The 20,636-nt window shown below is 41.7% G+C and overlaps 1 protein-coding gene across 2 annotated transcripts; it reads right to left on the minus strand.

The window, feature by feature from the left end:
* Nucleotides 1-268: 268 nt before the first annotated feature.
* On the minus strand, nucleotides 269-20,599 carry LOC123515488. 2 transcript variants are annotated; one of them, XM_045274095.1, is made up of 14 exons: nucleotides 19,760-20,599; nucleotides 16,707-16,882; nucleotides 15,542-15,610; nucleotides 14,156-14,286; nucleotides 13,383-13,493; nucleotides 12,061-12,151; nucleotides 10,470-10,573; nucleotides 10,091-10,172; nucleotides 6,482-6,652; nucleotides 5,997-6,181; nucleotides 5,183-5,284; nucleotides 4,618-4,854; nucleotides 2,250-2,388; nucleotides 269-1,311 (listed from the first exon to the last, which is right to left on the minus strand). In XM_045274095.1, exons 2-14 carry the CDS (start codon nucleotides 16,878-16,880, stop codon nucleotides 889-891), a joined length of 2,019 nt encoding a protein of 672 aa, XP_045130030.1. In that variant the 5' UTR covers nucleotides 16,881-16,882; nucleotides 19,760-20,599; the 3' UTR covers nucleotides 269-888. The 2 variants fall into 2 exon arrangements, with proteins under 2 accessions (XP_045130030.1, XP_045130029.1); XM_045274094.1 differs by lacking the exon at nucleotides 19,760-20,599 and adding an exon at nucleotides 19,020-19,229.
* Between the last annotated feature and the right edge of the window lie 37 nt (nucleotides 20,600-20,636).

The following is a 20,636-nucleotide window of genomic DNA, read 5'->3' on the forward strand; positions in this document are numbered from 1 at the left end:
ATATATATATATATATATATATATATATATATATATATATATTGCAGAGAAACTGAGTAAGGAGGGCTTTTATAATATTCCTTATGAAACACTTGAAACACTTTATTATACTTACATATAGTAATTATAATAATTATAAAGGGTACTTTATTGAATGTGTCCTTGAAAACAGATGACATGGAAGTAAAAAGCAATGAGATTTCATATTCCAATTCGAAGATTTATAAGTTTTATGCGGCAAAAAAAAAAAAAAAAAAACTTCAGCAAACTATCTTGCTTGGTTTATTGACTAAACTGACTTAACAGTAACGCAATTTAGCCAAACCTAACCTAACCTCTTCCAGTAAAGGAAATTTTATCAGAAATATGATTATTGAAACATTAATGTACGAAATCACACGGGAATTGGTGATTTGCCTCCCTGATTGACACAGAGTCCCTGTACTGTATACAACACGACCCACTCTACTTGCAAGCTTTTAGTACGTACATGTCATCACAGATACCGACACCATCATCACTATTAAATCCAATACAGTACCTCTATTACTACTACTACTACTCCTACTACTATTACTACTACTACTACTACTACTACTACTACTACTAGTACTACTACTACTGCCACTACCCAGCCCTGCGCGACATACAGACTCACTCGGTGATAATGATAAAGGGTAATGCCACCGCTACACTACAGTCTTTTTAAACACTATCATCTGGAGGAGAGGAAATATACAATATATGACTATGACATGACAAAAAGGCTACATAGAGCGTATTAATGTACAAACAGACAGGCCACAACGTACAGCTGTACACTCGCGCGTCAGGAGGCATTGTGGCGCAGCGGGGCGTCGCCGCCGCAGGCACACTAGGCAGCAAGCATTATCTAAAGTGCACGGCGCGCAGCAGGGCTAGCCAACACACCGCCACCGCAATCACGCTGCTGCTGCTGCTGCTGCTACTGCTGCCCGCCACACTGGCCACACTCCCTACACTGCCCATGTCTTGCTCTCTTGGGTCTGTGGACTCGTGTTCCTCCTTGTCTCCACCTTCACTATCCTCCTCTTCCGCCTTCTCTCCCCGCTTCTCTATTTTCAGGTTTGTCTGCTCAATGTAACTCACCACACACTCCTCCACGATGTTGAGCGGCCCGACGCAGCTCAGCAGCACGTCGTGGAAGTCTGACAGCCGGAACAGACTGCCCAGGGCGTTCTGCGCCTTCTGCCTCAGCTCCTTGATCTTGATCTCCCCTACCTTGTACGCACACGCCTGCCCCGGCCACGTGATGTACCTATTGATTTGACCCTGCAGGGGAAAAGTTGTCGGTTAAGTGAAGTGGGGTGACTAAGCTCTAAGACAGGGGGTTCTCAATCTTTTTCTCGTTAAGAACCCACTGAGCTAAAGACCATCTATATTCACATCCCCAGGAATCTGATGACATCGAACAGAATGCTTATTTAGTGACTGACACTAACTCAATATGCAATGGTACTGCAAAGGATATCATTAGATTAAATCAGCCACCTAAGTACCTCTGGAAATCCTGTGAACCCTTGGGTTCTTGCGAACCCAGGTTAAGAATTTCTACTCTAAAAGGAAAAGAAAATGAAGTTCTCTCTTTCCTCGGCGCTTCAAGCATGCCAGAATCCAATACAATGCAAAGTAAAACACTACAATTTTTGCTTCGTTCAACAACAATTCTCAAAGCATAATATATGTTCACCTTGTAGGCGACATTCATTCATGATCTTGAACAAATATTTCTCTCTAACTTTTGGAAAATCAAAGGAGGCTTGTACACACACGCTCAAGTATTTTGTATTCGAGAGAAAATACGAAATAAAAAAATGATCTCTATAATTATGAGCCAACCTTGCACGAATCTCACAACTATCAGCAAAACGATGTATTTCAAGAGGGAGCGTGTTGGAGTGGGGAGGACTTGGGGGCGCATCCCACGTCGTGCCCTTCTTGCTTCAAACTGAGAGCTGCTTGCATGAAAGCAATCCTTTCTGTCGACAGGTGGATGTTTTACCGAAGGCTTTTCATGCAACATTAACTTGCACGGGCGGAGGGTACGAGTATCTTACCCAATGCTTACTCAAATTGTTCTTTCCACACACACATGTTCTCTCTCTCTCTCTCTCTCTCTCTCTCTCTCTCTCTCTCTCTCTCTCTCTCTCTCTCTCTCTCTCTCTCTCTCTCTCTCTCTCTCTCTCTCTCTCTCTCTCTCTCTCTCTCACCTGTATACTGCTATCGGACAGCGCTGTGTGGTTCATGAGGAAAGCCACAGCCATGTCCCTGGACCAGCCCAGCGCGTGCATGCCAGTGTCCACCACCAGACGACTGGCGCGCAGCAACTCGAAGGAGTGGCGGCCCATCCTGTGTGTGGGAAGAGGTGTCACCATCGATGCGTACTATTCTATCAGTCACAAACCTTCATGCAAGGAATTTGTAAAATAAATATTTAATGAGATCTTTTACAAGAATTTTCCTCTTGCAGCATAGAGTACTAGAAGTTTGTGAAGGATTCGGGTCAAACAAATCACTATTGAGACTTGGCGAGTCGTTGAGGAAAATATTTATAATCCGATGTATCAATTCATCACAATCATCCTCGTGACGATCTGTTGAAGCCATGCATATGAGAAACCACTGCTTCACGTCACACCTCAGAAGTGGAGAGGCAGCTAACTGTTCCTGCATTTCATCACAGAGGTGTCAGTAAAAACCACTCTCCATCTCATCAGTAACTTGAGCAACCAATGGAACAGGATATGAATTCTGAGAAACATATCAACATCTATGTCAGATCTTATTTGTAGTGTTAAAAAGTTTACGTACCTTAACATGACTTTTCATTGTATCTCTGACGTGGCAGTTCCCTGATATGAAACTTTACCACCATTCAGGCCTTCAAAGACACAGACCTCAATTAAACCATACTGTTTGATGAGAACCTTTAATTAGTTTTGTCTTCATTCATTTCAAGAAGTACGAAGGTCTCACACACAGTACAGAATATCGAGTCATTACATTTAAGTACAGTTTCGGTGTTCAGGTCTGCCGTGTTGAAATTTCAATGAAGATGTGAGGAGCAGTATTAATGATCTTAAACTTTTTTCTTATTAAGTATTTAAAATGTAATGTCATTTTTAGAATTGTCAGGGGTTTCTTCTTTCTCAACTATGGTAGGCTTATGTCTCCAGTAGGTGCGGACTCACTAAGTCTGTCCTACACATTTGCACAATTGCCAAGTAATCGACTGCATTGTTACTATTCTATCGTCTTCTAGAGATTATAGGTCGGTACGTCTGACAATATGCGAAATGGGTAATACATTGATAAAACACACACACACACACACACACACACACACACACACACACACACACACACACACACACACACACACACACACACATTATGTAGAACTAGAAAAGTAAAAATGAAAAGGACTTGGGAGTGACAATGGAAGAAAACAATCAACCGGTAAGCCATATTGATAGAATTTTCAGAGAGACATATAATTTGCTAAGGAATATTGAATTAGCATTTCACTATATGGACAAAGAAATGATGAAGAAATTGATAAGTACTAAAATAAGACCTAGATTGGAATATGCAGGAGTTGTGTGGACCCCCATAAAAAGAAACAAATAGGGAAATTGGAGAGACTACAAAAAATGGCTACAAGAATGGTTCCAGAATTTAAAGGGATGACATATGAGGAGAGACTAAAAGCTATGGATCTACCAACCCTGGAACAGAGAAGAGAGAGAGGGGATCTGATACATGTTTATAAATTGATTAACGGAATGGATCAAGTGGATAATGAGAAACTGATCCTGAGAGAATATGACATTAGAAGCACAAGATCGCATAGTAAAAAACTGAGGAAAGGAAGATGTCTGAGAGATGTTAAAAAATTTAGTTTCCCGCAAAGATGTGTTGAGACTTGGAACAGTTTGAGTGAGGAAGTGGTGTCAGCAAAGAGTGTACATAGTTTTAAAGAAAAATTGGATAAGTGTAGATATGGAGACGGGGCCACACGAGCATAAAGCCTCAGGCCCTGTAAAACTACAACTAGGTAAATACAACTAGGTAAACACACACACGCACACACACCGCGTAGTGTAGTGGTTAGCATGCTCGACTCACAATCGAGAGGGCCGGGTTCGAGTCCCAGGTAAGCAGTGAGGTAAATGGGCAAGCCTCTTAATGTGTGGCCCCTGTTCACCTAGCAGTAAATAGATACGGGATGTAACTCGAGGGTTGTGGCCTCGCTTTCCCGGTGTGTGGAGTGTGTTGATGTGGTCTCAGTCCTACCCGAAGATCGGTCTATGAGCTCTGAGCTCGCCCCGTAATGGGGAAGACTGGCTGGGTGACCAGTAGGCAACCGAGGAGGTGAATTACACAAGTAAAAAAAAAGGATGATATACTCGTACTTATCAACCAAAACTTGATCCATATTAAGCATTTCGACCTTGAATTGAAAGGCATCATGAGAGTCTCAGAATCGCTAGCCGAAACAATACATAACGTAAGATTTCTCTAATTGCACAAGAATTCCTCAAGGCCAGCGACAAACTGAGATGCTCCACTACTCACTTCTGGTATGGGTCCGTGTAGAGACCCATCTCCTCTCCAAGAAACTCAGAGTACAGAGCCCATCCCTCAAGGATGACAGTATGCAGCGGGAACTTGGCCGGCGTATTGGCTTTGAAGGTGTAGTCGATGTACTTGCGGAAGTTAGGGGTGGAGGGATGCTTACGCAGGTACATGTAGTACAAGTGGTGGCCTGGAACTGACTCGTGCAGGGACAGCGCCATCACCTCGTACCTCATTCTGGAACACCGCCATGCCCCTCAATTACACACGCGCAGAGTACAAAGACCACCACTCCTTACTCCTTTTTATGTATAGTACATACTCAAATAAATAAATAAAAAAAGTATCACTGATGAAAATTATGTACCACAATCATGACCATTTTGTTTGAAGATAATATTATGTGGAAAAAGGAATTTTATTACCATTAAAGAGTTCGGAAAAAATGGATAAGGAGTGAATAGAGTACTGTAAATAAGAATAAGAGAAAAGGAGGACGACGAATCTGATGGCAGTGATAGATGAGTGAATGAGGCGAGATAGGCGGGCGGTGATAAAGACTCACCTCGATTTGTGGTGACTGAGGGTGAAGGAGCCGAGACGCTTGCCGTCCATGGAGGGGCTGTTGTACCACGCACCGCTGGTTGTGGTGTTATCCTCGACAATTCTGCAGAAGAGAAGAAAACATAATGAAATGAAAAGTGTGCTGAAGCGCACTGATGATTAGCAACATTACATGAACAATTCCGAAACAAATTACAGTATGGGTTGCAATTTGTGGATACTCCTTTCTCGTTCTACTGGTATCTGATGGTGGCTACCACATATTGACACTTACCATGCACCATTTGTAATTTCAAAAGACTGGCCAAAATGTGCTCTACACTCTTCCTGAACCTCATACGATGACCCTAGTGATATCCAGTCTCTTTTAGCCTTTAAAAATATAGCATATTGGCAGCAGAGACAGGATCAAGTCGCTACAATCCTGATGATTCCTTAGATCAGTTGCATCACAATGTATGTTCATGTATAATGCAGTGTTATCGACACAATACAGTCCTGAACTAAGAACATCAATGTAGTAAAACTTTCCTTCAGTGTTTGAAGCAATTAAGTCTTGCGACAACATATGGTGGCAGCGATAGGATTGAAGAAGTAGAGTACTCTAACAATATTAGAAATAACAGAATTAATTTTGTAAATCACAACTGAAAAACAACGCAATAGTGCTGAATAGTATTATACTTATCAAAAATTAAGTTTATAGGATATTATACAAATCAGGACAATATCTTCTGGTAATAAGGTGGTCAGAAAGAAAAGAGCAAACCTATGAGTGTTCATATATCTGAGAACAGGAAAATGCTTAGCCTTACGTGATGTTGGCAAGTTGCAGGTTGGGGAACATTTGCTGGACCCGGGGATAGATGTCGTTGTAAATAGTGTTTGTGTAGGTCTCCAGGAGGTCGTCCTTGTTGCTAAATTTCTGTGTTGGGTCATTCTTGAGGACTTGACTGATCTCAGAGAAACTTTTGCCTTCCATCCCTAATTCCATAGCCGTCTATGTAAGGGAAGTAATGCATCAGTGTTGCATTATACAGTCATTCCACTCGTTATGCCTTCTGTTCTCCAAACTCTAGAACTTATTTTTGTGTATTTTGTTCTTTGTTATACGTAGCTACCTGATCCAAGACGTAACTATAGAGCCTTGTATCCATTTTATATTTTAAATAGAATCTTTAACATTTAACTAATAGCACAAGTATGCTGTGCTTCGACAGAACCCGAGAAACATTACTTTCACCAAAGACCATGTTTCTTGCTTCTTTATTATCTTCAGATCAAGAACGCGTCCCCTTACCTTCTGCACCTCCGCCTCTATCCTCGCCACTTCCGTATGGCCCAGCTCGTGGATTTCCATCGGTGTGAGGTTAGTACTAGTGAAAAATCTGAGACACGCTTGGTAGTATTCCTCCCCGTTCGGAAGCGATGACGCCCCTATTTCTGGTCTGGTTGCCGGGAGGTACTGGTTCTGTTGAAACAATGTGTAATCACTTTCCCTTCACCCTGATATGCTAGACGCCTCTCTTCAACACTTGCCTCACAATAACCCATCTTATACTTTTACCTTGCATGAACTCTTGTCTTGTGTGTAATGTAAGACGTTCATAAAACTGTTACACACACACACACACACACACACACACACACACACACACACACACACACACACGTCCGGTAGCTCAGTGGTTAGAGCGCTGGCTTCACAAGCCAGAGGACCGGGGCTCGATTCCCCGGCCGGGTGGAGATATTTGGGTGTGTGTCCTTTCACGTGTAGCCCCTGTTCACCTAGCAGTGAGTAGGTACGGGATGTAAATCGAGGAGTTGTGACCTTGTTGTCCCGGTGTTTGGTGTGTGACTGGTCCCAGGCCTATCTGAAGATCGGAAATAATGAGCTCTGAGCTCGTAACGTCTGGCTGTCTCGTCAAAGACTGCAGCAGATCAAACAGTGAAACACACACACACACGCACAAGTTTATAAATTGATTAACGGAATGGATCAAGTGGATAATGAGAAACTAATCCTGAGAGAAGAATATGACATTAGAAGCACAAGATCGCATATAAGAAACTGAGGAAGGAAAGATGTCTGAGAGATGTTAAAAATTTAGTTTCCCGCAAAGATGTTTTGAGACTTGGAACAGTTTGAGTGAGGAAGTGGTGTCAGCAAAGAGTGTACATAGTTTTAAAGAAAAATTGGATAAGTGTAGATATGGAGACGTGGCCACACGATCATAAAGCCCAGGCCCTGTAAAACTACAACTAGGTAAATACACACACACACACATACACACACACACACACACACACACACACACACACACACACACACACACACACACACACACACACACACACACACACACACACACACGATGATATAAGATATAAGTGCCCATTGGGAAAGAGTTACCATGTAATATTAGAAATGGATATAGAAGAGGGAAAGGAAGATAGAGACGATTCATACAAAGGAGACCGATTGAATTACAGAAAGGCTGATATTGAGAATCTCAAGAACTACTTCAAATACGTTAACTGGGAGGAGATGGAAAACTCAGAGACAGTGCAAGAGAAGTATAAGTTATTTTTGGAAATATACAAAACAGGAGTCAGGGAATATGTCCCAAATATAGACCTAAAGAAGAAGGAAAGAAAGATTGGTTTAATGCAAGGTGTGCTAGGGCAAAGGAGAAAAGAGATGGAGCATGGAAAAGGTGGAGGAGAAATAGAAATCCAAATAAGGAAAACTTCAAGGCAGCGAGAAATGAATATGTTAAGGTGAGGAAGGAAGAGGAAAGAACTATGAAAAGGACATTGTCGAAAAATGTAAGGAGCAACCAAAATTGTTCTACAGATTCATAAATGGAAAAATTATGCAAAAAGAAACAATAGAAAGGTTAAAAGGAGAGAACGGGATGGTGGAAGACCCAAAAAGTATGGCAAAACTATTAAATAATAAATTCCAGGAGGTCTCTACTAAGGAATCCAAATTTGAAAGGCCACAGGGTAATAGAGAGAGTCTATATGAAAGAGATTAAAGTAACCAAGCTTGAAATAAAAGAGTTAATGTAGGAACTGGATGAAGAGAAGGCAATGGGACCGGATGAAGTCTCGGGCAGAATATTGAAAGAATGTAGGGAAGACCTAGCAAGTCCTACATACAACATCATAAAATGCTCAATAGAAAATGGAACAGTACCAGTAGAATGGAAAAGAGCTGAGGTGGTTCCCATATATAAGAGCGGAAGGAAGGAAGAACCTTTAAATTACAGACCGGTATCACTAACTAGTGTAATATGCAAGATGTGTGAAAGAATAATAAAGAAACAATGGATCAAGTTCCTTGAAGACAACAAATTAATATCAAATAGCCTATTTGGTTTTAGAAAAAGACGGTCGTGTGTAACTAATTTATTGAGTTTCTACTCTAGAATAGTTGGTAGAGTACAAGAGAGAGAGGAATGGTTATTTATTTGGATTTAAAAAAGGCGTTTGATAAAGTGCCACATGCAAGATTACTATGGAAGTTAGAGGAGAAGGGTGGCTTAAAAGGAAGCACATTGAGATGGATAGAAAATTATTGAGGGGGAGAGAAATAAGGACGGTAGTCAAAGATATGAAGTCCAAGTGGAGAGCAGTAGAAAGCGGAGTGCCACAGGGGTCAGTATTGGCACCAATACTTTTCCTCATTTATATTAACGACATGCCAGAAGGAGTGAACAGCTACATAAATCTGTTTGCAGATGATACGAAACTGTGCAGAGTTATAAAGCAAAAAGAGGATTGTGAAATACTGCAAGAAGACCTAAATAAAATCTGGGAATGGAGTAAAAGTGGGAAATGGAATTCAATGTGGACAAAAGCCATGTCATGGAAATGGGAAAGAGTGAAAGACGACCCGTGGGAATCTATAAGATGGGAGATGGAGTAGAACTGGAGAAAGTAAAAAAGGAAAAGGACTTAGGAGTGACGATGGAAGAAAACAATCAACCGGTAAGCCATATTGATAGAATTTTCAGAGAGACATATAATTTGCTAAGGAATATTGGATTAGCATTTCACTACATGGACAAAGAAATGATGAAGAAATTGATAAGTACTATAATAAGACCCAGATTGGAATATGCAGGAGTAGTGTGGACCCCTCATAAAAAGAAACACATAAGGAAGTTAGAGACTATACCAAAAATGGCTACAAGAATGGTTCCAGAATTTGAAGGGATGACATATGAGGAGAGACTAAAGGCTATGGATCTACCAACTCTGGAATAGAGAAGGAGAGAGGGATCTGATACAAGTTTATAAATTGATTAACGGAATGGACCAAGTGGATAATGAGAAACTGATCCTGAGAAAAGAATATGACATTCGCAGCACAAAATCGCATAATAAAAAGCTGAGAAAGGGAAGATGTCTGAGAGATGTTAAAAATATAGTTTCCCACAAAGATGTGTCGAGACGTGGAACAGTTTGAGTGAAGAAGTGGTGTCAGCAACGAGTGTGCATAGTTTTAAAGAAAAATTGGATAAATGTAGATATGGAGACGGGGCCACACGAGGGTAAAGCCCAGGCCCTGTAAAACTACAACACACACACACACACACACACACACACACACACACCAGTAACAGTGTGTAAGGCTGCCTTGGTACAGTGTAACCACACGCATTAGGGGTCCGAGAGGTCCCAAGGTTCGAATCCTGGACATTGTCTGAGTGCAGGAAGGACTTCGTTACTCAGGGTAACGGTTCCCTAACGGGTGGGTTTTCAAATACTTCGTTTAACTCATGACTTCCTGTGAAAAACCCATATTGTATAAAGAAAAAAATACCAATGTAGGTCCAGACCCAATGCTCAGCTAAAAATACATGAAATTATTATTTACGTCAAAGCTCTTCCAACTTACCACTAAGAAGTCCTGAATTTCCTTTAAGGAGGGAATCAGGTCCTGCTTGATCCTCTCCTGCGCTTGTTGCATCAGTGTGGCTCTGTGAGGTAAAAGGGACATAGTTGTGCGAGAAAGCAATGAACGTTTGGCTTTACAGTGGCGTGGTAATGAAAAGTAGTTATGAAAACGTCTTGAAGGACACTAAGAACAAAAAGACTTTCGTCAAACAGAGGCTGGAGCTCTTTAAACGGAGGAGAAAGATCAGATTTGTAAAGTTAAAAGATAGTGATTTTAGAATGTAGTGTATATGTAGATACTTGCACACACACACACACACACACACACACACACACGCACACACACACACACAAACAGTGAAACACACACACGTACACACCTCTGTTCAGCGGTGATAGTGTCGGACATGTTAACGAACGGTTTATAGAACACGGAGTCCTCCATGGGGCCGATCAGACCGTCCAGCTTGTCCACCACGCCTCCCTACCGGGATGGAAGTAAAGATGTGTTACAGGGGGAGGAGGGGAAGTTGATGACACGAGATAAAGGAGAGGGAAAAAACTATCTCGAAGCACCAAAGTTGAAGTTGACCCTCATTACACTTCCAACCAACCAGTGGACTATAGGTTGCTTCTCGTTCACATTACAAAGTGACTAGCGGTCCAGTGAACACCTTTTGCGATGGTGACCAGTAGCTTGGCAATGTGTGGTGCCCTGGCTCGCTCTTGCTTTGTATATTTTCAGAGATTTCTACTTCAGAAAGTCAATCAGATTCCGTGAGGTCTTTGTTTCACGGAATTCGATCGTCAATATTGTTGTTTTAGGGAACATGAAATTAAATCATTGTTGATATCATATGCCACTTATGTATCGTCAGGTAATGAGAGTACGCTTTCTCATTATGTCAGCTGAGGATGTAAGTGAAGCCCCGTCTTAGGGTATGAACTGTATATTATAATTTTCTTTTCTTTTATCTTTCTTACGAGCAGCTGTGGGACACTGGGCTCATGTCAGCTGGGCATCTCTATAAATTCTTAACCTTCATTCTGCTCGCGCACTTGCACAGGGAAAGCCATGCTTGGATCAGCCTTCGTTCTCACGGCTGTGTGGAAGAATTGTGGTTGCACAAATATCTATAGTTTATTACAATTAATATAAAGTGACACACATATATAGGTGCATTATTATGTGCGTTATAATCATTATCATGTATAATGCCATCTTTTAACATACGTAACAGATATATTAGGAAGAGTTCTTATATTGACTATCTATGTTAGCAAGGAGGCTGAAGAAGAATGGCAGTGGTGAGGGCAAGGCAGAAGCTTCTTGCGGCAACGCAACGGCGGACGTAAGTTCTCTGCGGCTAAAGAGGAACAGACTCTCGTGTGTTGCAAACCTGTCTTGGTGTTCTATACAAACATTATGTACATAAGCAAATATAGTGAAGAGACACAACGTGTTTGTTGCAACACCCATGGGAGCCAGGAACGAGAGTGACTGGAGCCAATCATTTCGGTGAGTCAATCTACAACTATAACAACCACAACGTTAAACCATAACACCTGCAAACCAGCAGGCGCCATGCAACCACTTGTATGGATTTCGAGCATGCAAATAGAAACCACCACCGTACTACTGCTACTACTGCAACAACAACAACAAATACTACTACTACTACTACTACTACTACTACTACTACTACTACTACTACTACTAATAATAATAATAATACTACTACTACTACTACTACTATTACTACTACTACTACTACTACTACTACTACTACTAATACCACTACTACTACTACTACTACTACTACTACTACTACTACTACTACTACTACTACTGCTACTACTACTACTACTGCTATCACTACCACCACCAGCAAGAGTGACACACACACACACACACACACACACACACACACACACACACACACACACACACACACACACACACTCACTCACCATGGACCAGTTGGAGGGCATGATGCCGTCGTCAATGTTCCCCCTGAGCAGTGTGAGGATCTCCTGGGCCTGCCTGGGAAATTCCCTGTACCTGAGCGCGGGCCGAGAGAGGAAGTGTGAGCGTCTTGGTTAGCACACTAGTTTTTTTTTTTTTTTCCCTACGGCGTGACAACAGTTCATAAAAGAATGAAATAGATCTATGTAAAGATTCGGCTTCCATGATATTAATGAGGCAGATGCATGCCTCCCCTTCTCCTGTGGCTTCGCTGCACAAGGCTTTCTTCTTTTTATCACCCCTATTATGTCCAATTCTCTAATGCAAGAGTTAACCAGTATTTTTAATCATTCATACCTTTCTCCGGTAACTTTGGAACTCCCTACCTGCTTCTGTATTTCCATCTTCCTATAACTTGGCTTCTTTCACGAGGGAGATTTCAAGACATTTGTCCCTTTATTTCAGATGAGCCTATGACCCACAAGGGAACTGACAACTAAATGAGCCTTTCTTAAATATTTTTGTTGCCCTTTGCAAGTTTCCCCTCTTATATAGAGAAAAAAGATGACTTTTGCGCAGCACCTTCACCTTATTCCGTAGTCCATTTAAAGTTACAAGAGTTCTTAAGAGTTTTGGGGGGTTCAACTGGCAAGGTAACAAGATTTCCACAATGTTAATAGGAAAAATACTCTTGAAAACTCTGCCAGTCATCTGTGTGATCTTTGAAAATAAACATGGTGAGAGCGCGAAGAGTTACTAAAAATTGTCAGTCACCTGCCACTGCACTGTTGAACCGTCCGGCACAGTGCGTTCTAGAATTAACCCCTTAAATACTGGGACACATTTTTACCTCGAGAATTCTGTACAAGCAGACCATTTTATTGATATTAGGAAGGATCTATGGAGGTCAGAAGACTAATGGCAACACTCTTCACTATTGTAATACCCTGCATAAGTTCTGAAGCTGTATAAAATCCCAAATAGTAATCAGAATGAATACGGAAACGCGTCATGGTATTCAAGGGGTTAAAAGAAATAAGAGCTTTCACATAAGGACTGTAACGTGTAGGCTTTCTGGTTCCCTGGATATTCTTTTACTTTATATTCTTAGTGAATTCTTAGTATTTTATTTACGTTGCCTTTAAATTTTGAACATACCATTCACTAAGCAGACATTAATCACTGTTTGACGAGAGAGAGAGAGAGAGAGAGAGAGAGAGAGAGAGAGAGAGAGAGAGAGAGAGAGAGAGAGAGAGAGAGAGAGAGAGAGAGAGAGAGAGAGAGAGAGAGAGAGAGAGACGAATGGGGGAAGGAACAAAACACTGACCTTGATAGAAGCTTCTGGTAGTCGCTGTAAGATTCGAGCATGATGTATTTCTTCACCAATCTCTCAAGATAGCGCTGCGGCCCGCCCCGGAAGGAGATGGGCGTGAAGTACCTGAGGCGCAGAAAAGGGCGCGGGAGATAAAAACACGGGAAGAAAAGATGATTAATTATATTGAGCAGATAGACACACACAGCAAGCTTCTGAGATCACAGACATGCAGATAGGTAGAAAGAACGTTTTATGGGCATGAAGTACCTTAGAGAGAGAGAGAGAGAGAGAGAGAGAGAGAGAGAGAGAGAGAGAGAGAGAGAGAGAGAGAGAGATAGGAACGATAGATATATACACGGATAGAAAAGATGCTTGGACAAACAGATAGACACATATAGAAAGTTTTTTAACCCCTTTAGTACTGGGACGCATTTTTACCATGAGTTTTGAGGTGTGATTAGATGATTTTATTTACATTAGGAAGGTCTATGGAGGTCAAAATATTAATGGCCACAGTCTTCACTATTTTAATCCCCACATGAGTTTCTGAAGGTTCTTAAAGTCGTCAAATAGTAAACAGAATGAATATGATGACGTGTCCTGTTACTTAAGGGGTTAAGATCACAAACAGAAAGACAAAGAGTTTTAGATCACAGTTTAATTGTGAATGCACGCTTAAATTCCTCACTCTTGCTTGTATTACTAAAATATTTCCAATTTACAGTGACCTCATCATGCAGAGACAGTGAGTGAATTATTCCCAATCCGAGACGAGCAGCACTTACTTCTTATAGGGGAAGTTAAGCACGTAGGTCATCATCTCTTCCTTGAACAGCCTCAGTGTGATCAAGTCCTCCGGGGAGAGCAAGGCGGCGTCGATGTCGTGTGCTCGCTGCAGGAACTCCTCACACTTAGCCTGTCAAACACAGACCTTAATTAAGAGAGGCCACGTGTTCGTTGAAGAAGGACTGCTGCTGGATTCTCTTTAAACCAGAATGAAATGTGACAGGGAGACCAGCGGAAGTATATTATCACGCACACACACACACACACACACACACACACACACACACACACACACACACACACACACACACACACATATGAAGAGAGACTAAAGGCTATGGATCTACCAACCCTGGAACAAAGAAGGGAGAGAGGAGATCTGATACAAGTTTATAAATTGATCAACGGAATGGACCAAGTGGATAATGAGAAACTGATCCTGAGAGAAGAATATGACATTCGAAGCACAAGATCGCATAGTAAAAAGCTGAGAAAAGGAAGATGTCTGAGAGATGTTAAAAAATATAGTTTCCCGCAAAGATGTATTGAGACGTGGAACAGTTTAAATGAAGAAGTAGTGTCTGCAACGAGTGTGCATACTTTTAAAGTAAGATTGGATAAGTGTAGATATGGAGACGGGGCCACACGAGCATAAAGCCTAGGCCCTGTAAAACTACAACTAGGTAACTAGGTAAATTCAAACACACACACGTACGCGTACACACACCGAAAGGTGCAGAGCAGTAGTTGCCAAACTTTTCTAATTTCATGTTACTTTACGGGAGTTTTTGAGAAACTGAAGTAGTACCATCACTGCCAGGATAATTGAAAAAAAAAAAAAGAATATTCCACGTTTTTCTCTAATTTTAAAACTGAAAATAGATGAATATTGAATATAAGATCTGCGCTTCAGCATAAGAAATAGATACTCAGTTCTAAGTATTTGCTCTATTGGTGTTAGATGTACGAATATACTAAACATACCCCGTCCTAAACCTTAGGGGCGGAAGTGGCGTCTGAGTGTAACATACTGATATCATGAAAAGATCTGTAATACTTTATTTATTTATTTGTTTTACATAACTCACAATGTTTTTCTTTTAAACAATTTCTTCCTGCTGTGCATTCCTTTACACGCTGGCCATATCATGTACCTCTCCTTGCACCCGAGCGTTTCCAAGTACCCTTTGAAAAAAAAAAAAAAAAAAAAAAAAAAAAAAAAGGAAAGCGAAGCATCTTTAGGAGTGCTATGCGGCCAGTCTGGCTATGACTGGTGCAGAGAAAACTGGAGAGCTGCGGGACGAAGGAAGGCAAGTGACGGACGCTGTGAGGCTGGCGGCTTTGTTAGCGCTCTGAGTGGGTGAGTGGATCGCACGGTCACTTACCTTCCTCCCCTGCAGGTGTTGCATGTCCAGAGTGTCCAGATGAGCTGCGTGGTCATCCTTGATACCAAGCTGCAAGAAACACATGCAAGATAGATTCAAAAAGCAAAATAAACTGATTACATACTTAGATATCAATAATTGATCTCGGTATGTAACTTTGTCCTGTTCTGCCTGTCAACTATTCATGAGCGACTAAACTCAATACCAACGCTAAACAGAATCATAAATAGTCAGACTGAGAGGTAATTAGATACAACATGCCGAGGAAACACAAAACACGTAACTCAAGAACAGGTCTTGCCGCTGATATAGTGAAACTAAACAATACACACACACACACACACACACACACACACACACTCTCTCTCTCTCTCTCTCTCTCTCTCTCAATTAGTACTTTTATTTGTATAATTCACTCAATATTATGCAGATTTGAGGGATTTGTATAAAAGTTTTGCAAAATAAATGCATATTTTGGTAAAAAAAAAAAAAAATTACTCCTGTCAAGTAATGGTGGTGTCGCCTGAGGCAATATTAATTTGGCTGACACTTACGCAAGGCCAGTCTTGCAAAAAAAGAAAAAAAGTAAAGGGAAATTTTACAGACTTGGAGATCATGCAAATTTCCCTCAGCTAATATTTTCATGATAAAGAGCTTTGTAAAATCAAAGCTAATAGATGATTTATTTATTTGTCTGTTTTAGCTTCCTATTTTAAGAACAATAAAACATAAAGGAGCTGCAGAAGAGTAGAGGACAGTGCCTGTATGAACCATTCCTGCTGGTGTCCATGCAGCCGGCCTATACACAAGAACTGTCTCTTTAAGGTCCTAATGAACCAGCACCAATAACCTCCAGCCATCTACCAATACTTGAGGACATCATCTTTATTCTAGATCAAAGTTTACCAACCTTGAATCATTACTTTCTACTGTTCTAATACCTCATACATTTACAAGAACAAGTACATTTTTATTATCCACAGCAAGAAAAATTACCTGAGTGCCTGAAACAAGCTCTGTCAAAATATGATTTCAATTCATCTGTTTAGTAGAGAGCTATTCCTGAAAAAAAACTTCGTAACCTCCTCAGAAACCAACAGTACAAGATACTTTCCCGGAGGAGCACTGCGTCCTCACTGCCATGAACATTGTCAGTGGGACTCACCCTAGTGGCAAACTGAGGGAACTCTCGTATCTTCCAGTCCCAATAGTCTTGGGTGAGGGTGAGCAGGTCCGCGTGGGGTGAGGCGGAGGTCATCAGCCCCGCCATGCTCACCACCACCATCACCACCACCACCCCCTCCATTGGGCGTCCCATCGCTGATCGCACGCTCGTCATACCTGGAGAAGCGAAAACAGTGTGGGTACAATCTTGGCCGGTAGTGTTTGATCAAAGGTCTACGTGCATCAGTCACACGTCCTTGGCAAACACAGCAATACAACTGTGGTGTGGAACAAAGCCTGTATCACTCGAGCTGGCACAGTACATGCAGCATCAACTATACTTAGAATTCCTTGTTGCCACACCGCCGCTCATGGGGACAGAATATTATAAAACACTGCGTTGTATATCACATACTTTGACTACTGTGGTCCCTGAAGTCTGATAATGTATCCTGGTGGGAATTTAGAGGTTTTTGAGGAGTAACCACTCACAGCGGTGATCTCTCATTGCTTGTAGCATTATGCTCGCTTAGTAAAAACATGTAAGCTTACCGGAATAATGCAAGAGGTTTCAGCAACCCCTAACTCTTTCAGTGCTAATCAATCTTTCCCATTATTATCGACAACTTTTGACGACATTTTTTCTTACTCGTCTCTAAAATACGTACAAATGTAGCTTTATGTTCTTTCTTTTCTTTACGTCCATCGGGAACAATGTATTGCAGTGATGTCAGTGTTACCAATGGACGGTCACAGCGGTAGAGGAATCAAAGGTTAGTCAGTAGCGACGTGCACACGATACATTGACCCTAGGATTCTGAGGAGCTCGTTGGTGAGTTCAGTGACTTGTCAACAGTCGCGTGAGGCCGCTCAGATCAGGCAACAAGGTAAAAGTGAACAGGACTCAAACTGTGTGTGTGTGTGTGTGTGTGTGTGTGTGTGTGTGTGTGTGTGTGTGTGTGTGTGCGTGTGTGTGTGTGTGTGTGTGTGTGTGTGTGTGTGTGTGTGTGTGTGTGTGTGTGTGTGTGTGTGTGTGTGTGTGTGTGTGTGTGTGTGTGTGTGTGTGTGTGTGTGTGTGTGTGTGTGTGTGTGTGTGTGTGTAATAATAATAATAATAATAATAATAATAATAATAATAATAATAATAATATACGGTTTATTAATTTGGCAATGTAAAAATTACACTGAAAATGTACAAGGGGGGGGGGACATGTGTGTGTGTGTGTGTGTGTGTGTGTGTGTGTGTGTGTGTGTGTGTGTGTGTGTGTGTGTGTGTGTGTGTGTGTGTGTGTGTGTGTGTGTGTGTGTGTGTGTGTGTATGTGTACATTGATTATAATGCAGAAACTTTCACTACTACATACTTCAATCCAAGGAGGGTATCTGTGCAGAATTCCATTAATTGATAAGAAGGATCTGACAGCCAGCAGAAGCAAAGATAGAAGAATCAACTATTATAAACCAAGACTCTTAATTGTTTATCTAAATCCACGAAAAACTCCAAACATAGTGGCGTCATTCAAGGAGGATCTGAATGAAGAGTTGTCAACCAGCCATGTCTCCCTCACAATCACCAAGTGGCGGAGACCATCAACATTCGGCATCAAATAATCAAAGCGTGGAGGCGGAACAGGAACCTCATTTGTATGTGTGTGTGTGGATGGAGGCCGTGGCACAGTCGTCATAGGAGGTATTAATTTCAGTCACCAGAGTTTGGGTCTTAATGGAAGCATTCTATTCATCAGGCTATTCTCTGTGGCCTAAGAGTACCCAAACCATCAAGTCACCACATGATAGTCGCTCCAGAATTGTTTACCGGAGGTGGAAATGTAAACATGCACTGAACGTATTCGTGAGGATTGGCATAAAGTTGGTAGCGTCACAATTACCGCTGCCATAAATACAAAAAAAAAAAAGAAGAAAAAAGAAAGAAAGACATTCACATATCTCCCTGGAAAAAGATCGGCCCTTGTGGCTCTACTTATGAGCACACGACACACTCCACCTCTTGCGCTACTCTACCTTAGAAGACAAAGCGCGGCAGGAACCTCAGCCTACCAAGTGACAGTGTGTGTGTGTGTCTGTGTGTGTGTGTGTGCGTGCGACCTACATGATATCACTTATAGCCTCAACAAAGGTGAAAGTAACACATGCATAAGGAAAACACTTGCGCCTCACAACCACGGTTACCAACCCAACACAGGCACACAAATGTCAGGCGTTAAGTCACCACCCCGTCGCACTTCTGTTACGCGGCAGCCTCAAAAATATTTACGCTTCTTTTTTCGGATAATTGAGTAGACAAATGAGTCTTACTTGTCATACATTCCAAACTTAACGCTTCACCACCTTGCCTTGACGAGACCTTACAAAATACTAAGTCAGTTCCAACACACACACTGAAGAACACGCAGCACCACGGCGGTTGTGCGGGGTACGGTTCTCTCACACCTGCTGATTCATCCCCCCCACGTGTCGTCCTGGCCCCAGCAACGCCTTGTTCTCGCTGCCCTCTAACGTCCTTGTGTTTACTCTCTTCCCTCCCTCCCCTCCCTTGTTCCTACGCTCATTCCTTCTCTCCTCTCCACATGGGTTATGGACCTCTGCTCCTGCAACATCATTACCTCCTGTAAAATCCTCTGCGTCATTATCACTGTCTTAACTATCAGGTACGTGTTTTCATCTTTTCACTGCTATTTGGCGCATTTTCTTGAGTCACTAATCACTCTTAAGACATTTCTTCTTGTGTACTGCTATTTCCAGATATCATGCACACTAAATAGTAGCACGGCCTGTTGCCTTTTTTCTCTTCTTTTTTTGTACGTAGTTATAAAGATTTCATACTTATTTCACAGGGTTGTAAAATATTCTCTATTGCAGAGAAACGGTTAGTCAAAATATTGAGACTGCGTTTTCAGAATCTTAGCTCCGATTTGGTGTCCATACTGCGCCTGTAATATTATCTATTATACGCCAAGTGTCTTTCAATCACAAGGGAAGGACTGTCAATAGTCAAATAGATTGTTCTCACAGAATTAACACCAATAATTTCTTACCGGGGATGAATTGTAAAGGTGAGAAGGGATGCGGCTCAGGTAGCACTCCCACCCGTCTTGAGTGCCGAGTGAGAACTGCGCCGATAGTGAGAGGCGTATGTGAACTGTGCAGGGCGGCGAAGGAGCGGCCAAGATAGATTTGCGATGATAAGCAGTAACTCGCAACTTAGCGTCTTGCCACCACAACTGCCTTCAGTATTACCTCCGGCGGAAGACGCAAAGCAAGCCAAAGAGGGTGAAACGCTTTTCGCTCTCATCGCGAATATTTTCAACAGATACATAAATGATTGACTGGTCGGATCTTAAGAGTGTGTCTCCTGGTAATAATGTAGAAATCGTGATAATCTGTCACTGGAGCCATAACATCATTCTAAAAAACTCGTGTTATTAACTAGAACCTTTTGAACGTCGTGGAGATGTGGCGTGGAAGTGCTTTGGATACTGGCTGGCCATACGACTATATACATGACTTGCTTCATCGTAATTATCATCACCATCATCATAATCATCATCATCACTAACATCATCATCATTCGCCTGTATGATTGCACTGCAGAACAAACGCTATTAGACAAACGGGATTAGACAGTTATGGGAAACAATGATGGATGATTATAGTAGGTGCGTTCCATATATATAGAGACTGCCACGTGCAGGTCAAACAGTTTCTTGCAGCTTCCTTTTTGTGTTATGTTCTTCAATCAATGCCTTCACCACTCAACCTCGCGTCATTTTTCTCAAACCAGGTGAACTTATTATTTCTTTGCTCTCTCTAGTTTCCTTCCTGTCCTGCCTTCTTTACACCATCTCTGCATTACCACTCTTTATTGTATGTTGTGCTCAAGATTGACTCTTATTGTTGTGACTTTTATCATCA

This window comes from Portunus trituberculatus, chromosome 39 (genome assembly GCF_017591435.1).
Source record: "Portunus trituberculatus isolate SZX2019 chromosome 39, ASM1759143v1, whole genome shotgun sequence".
Classification (NCBI taxonomy): Eukaryota; Metazoa; Arthropoda; class Malacostraca; order Decapoda; family Portunidae; genus Portunus; species Portunus trituberculatus.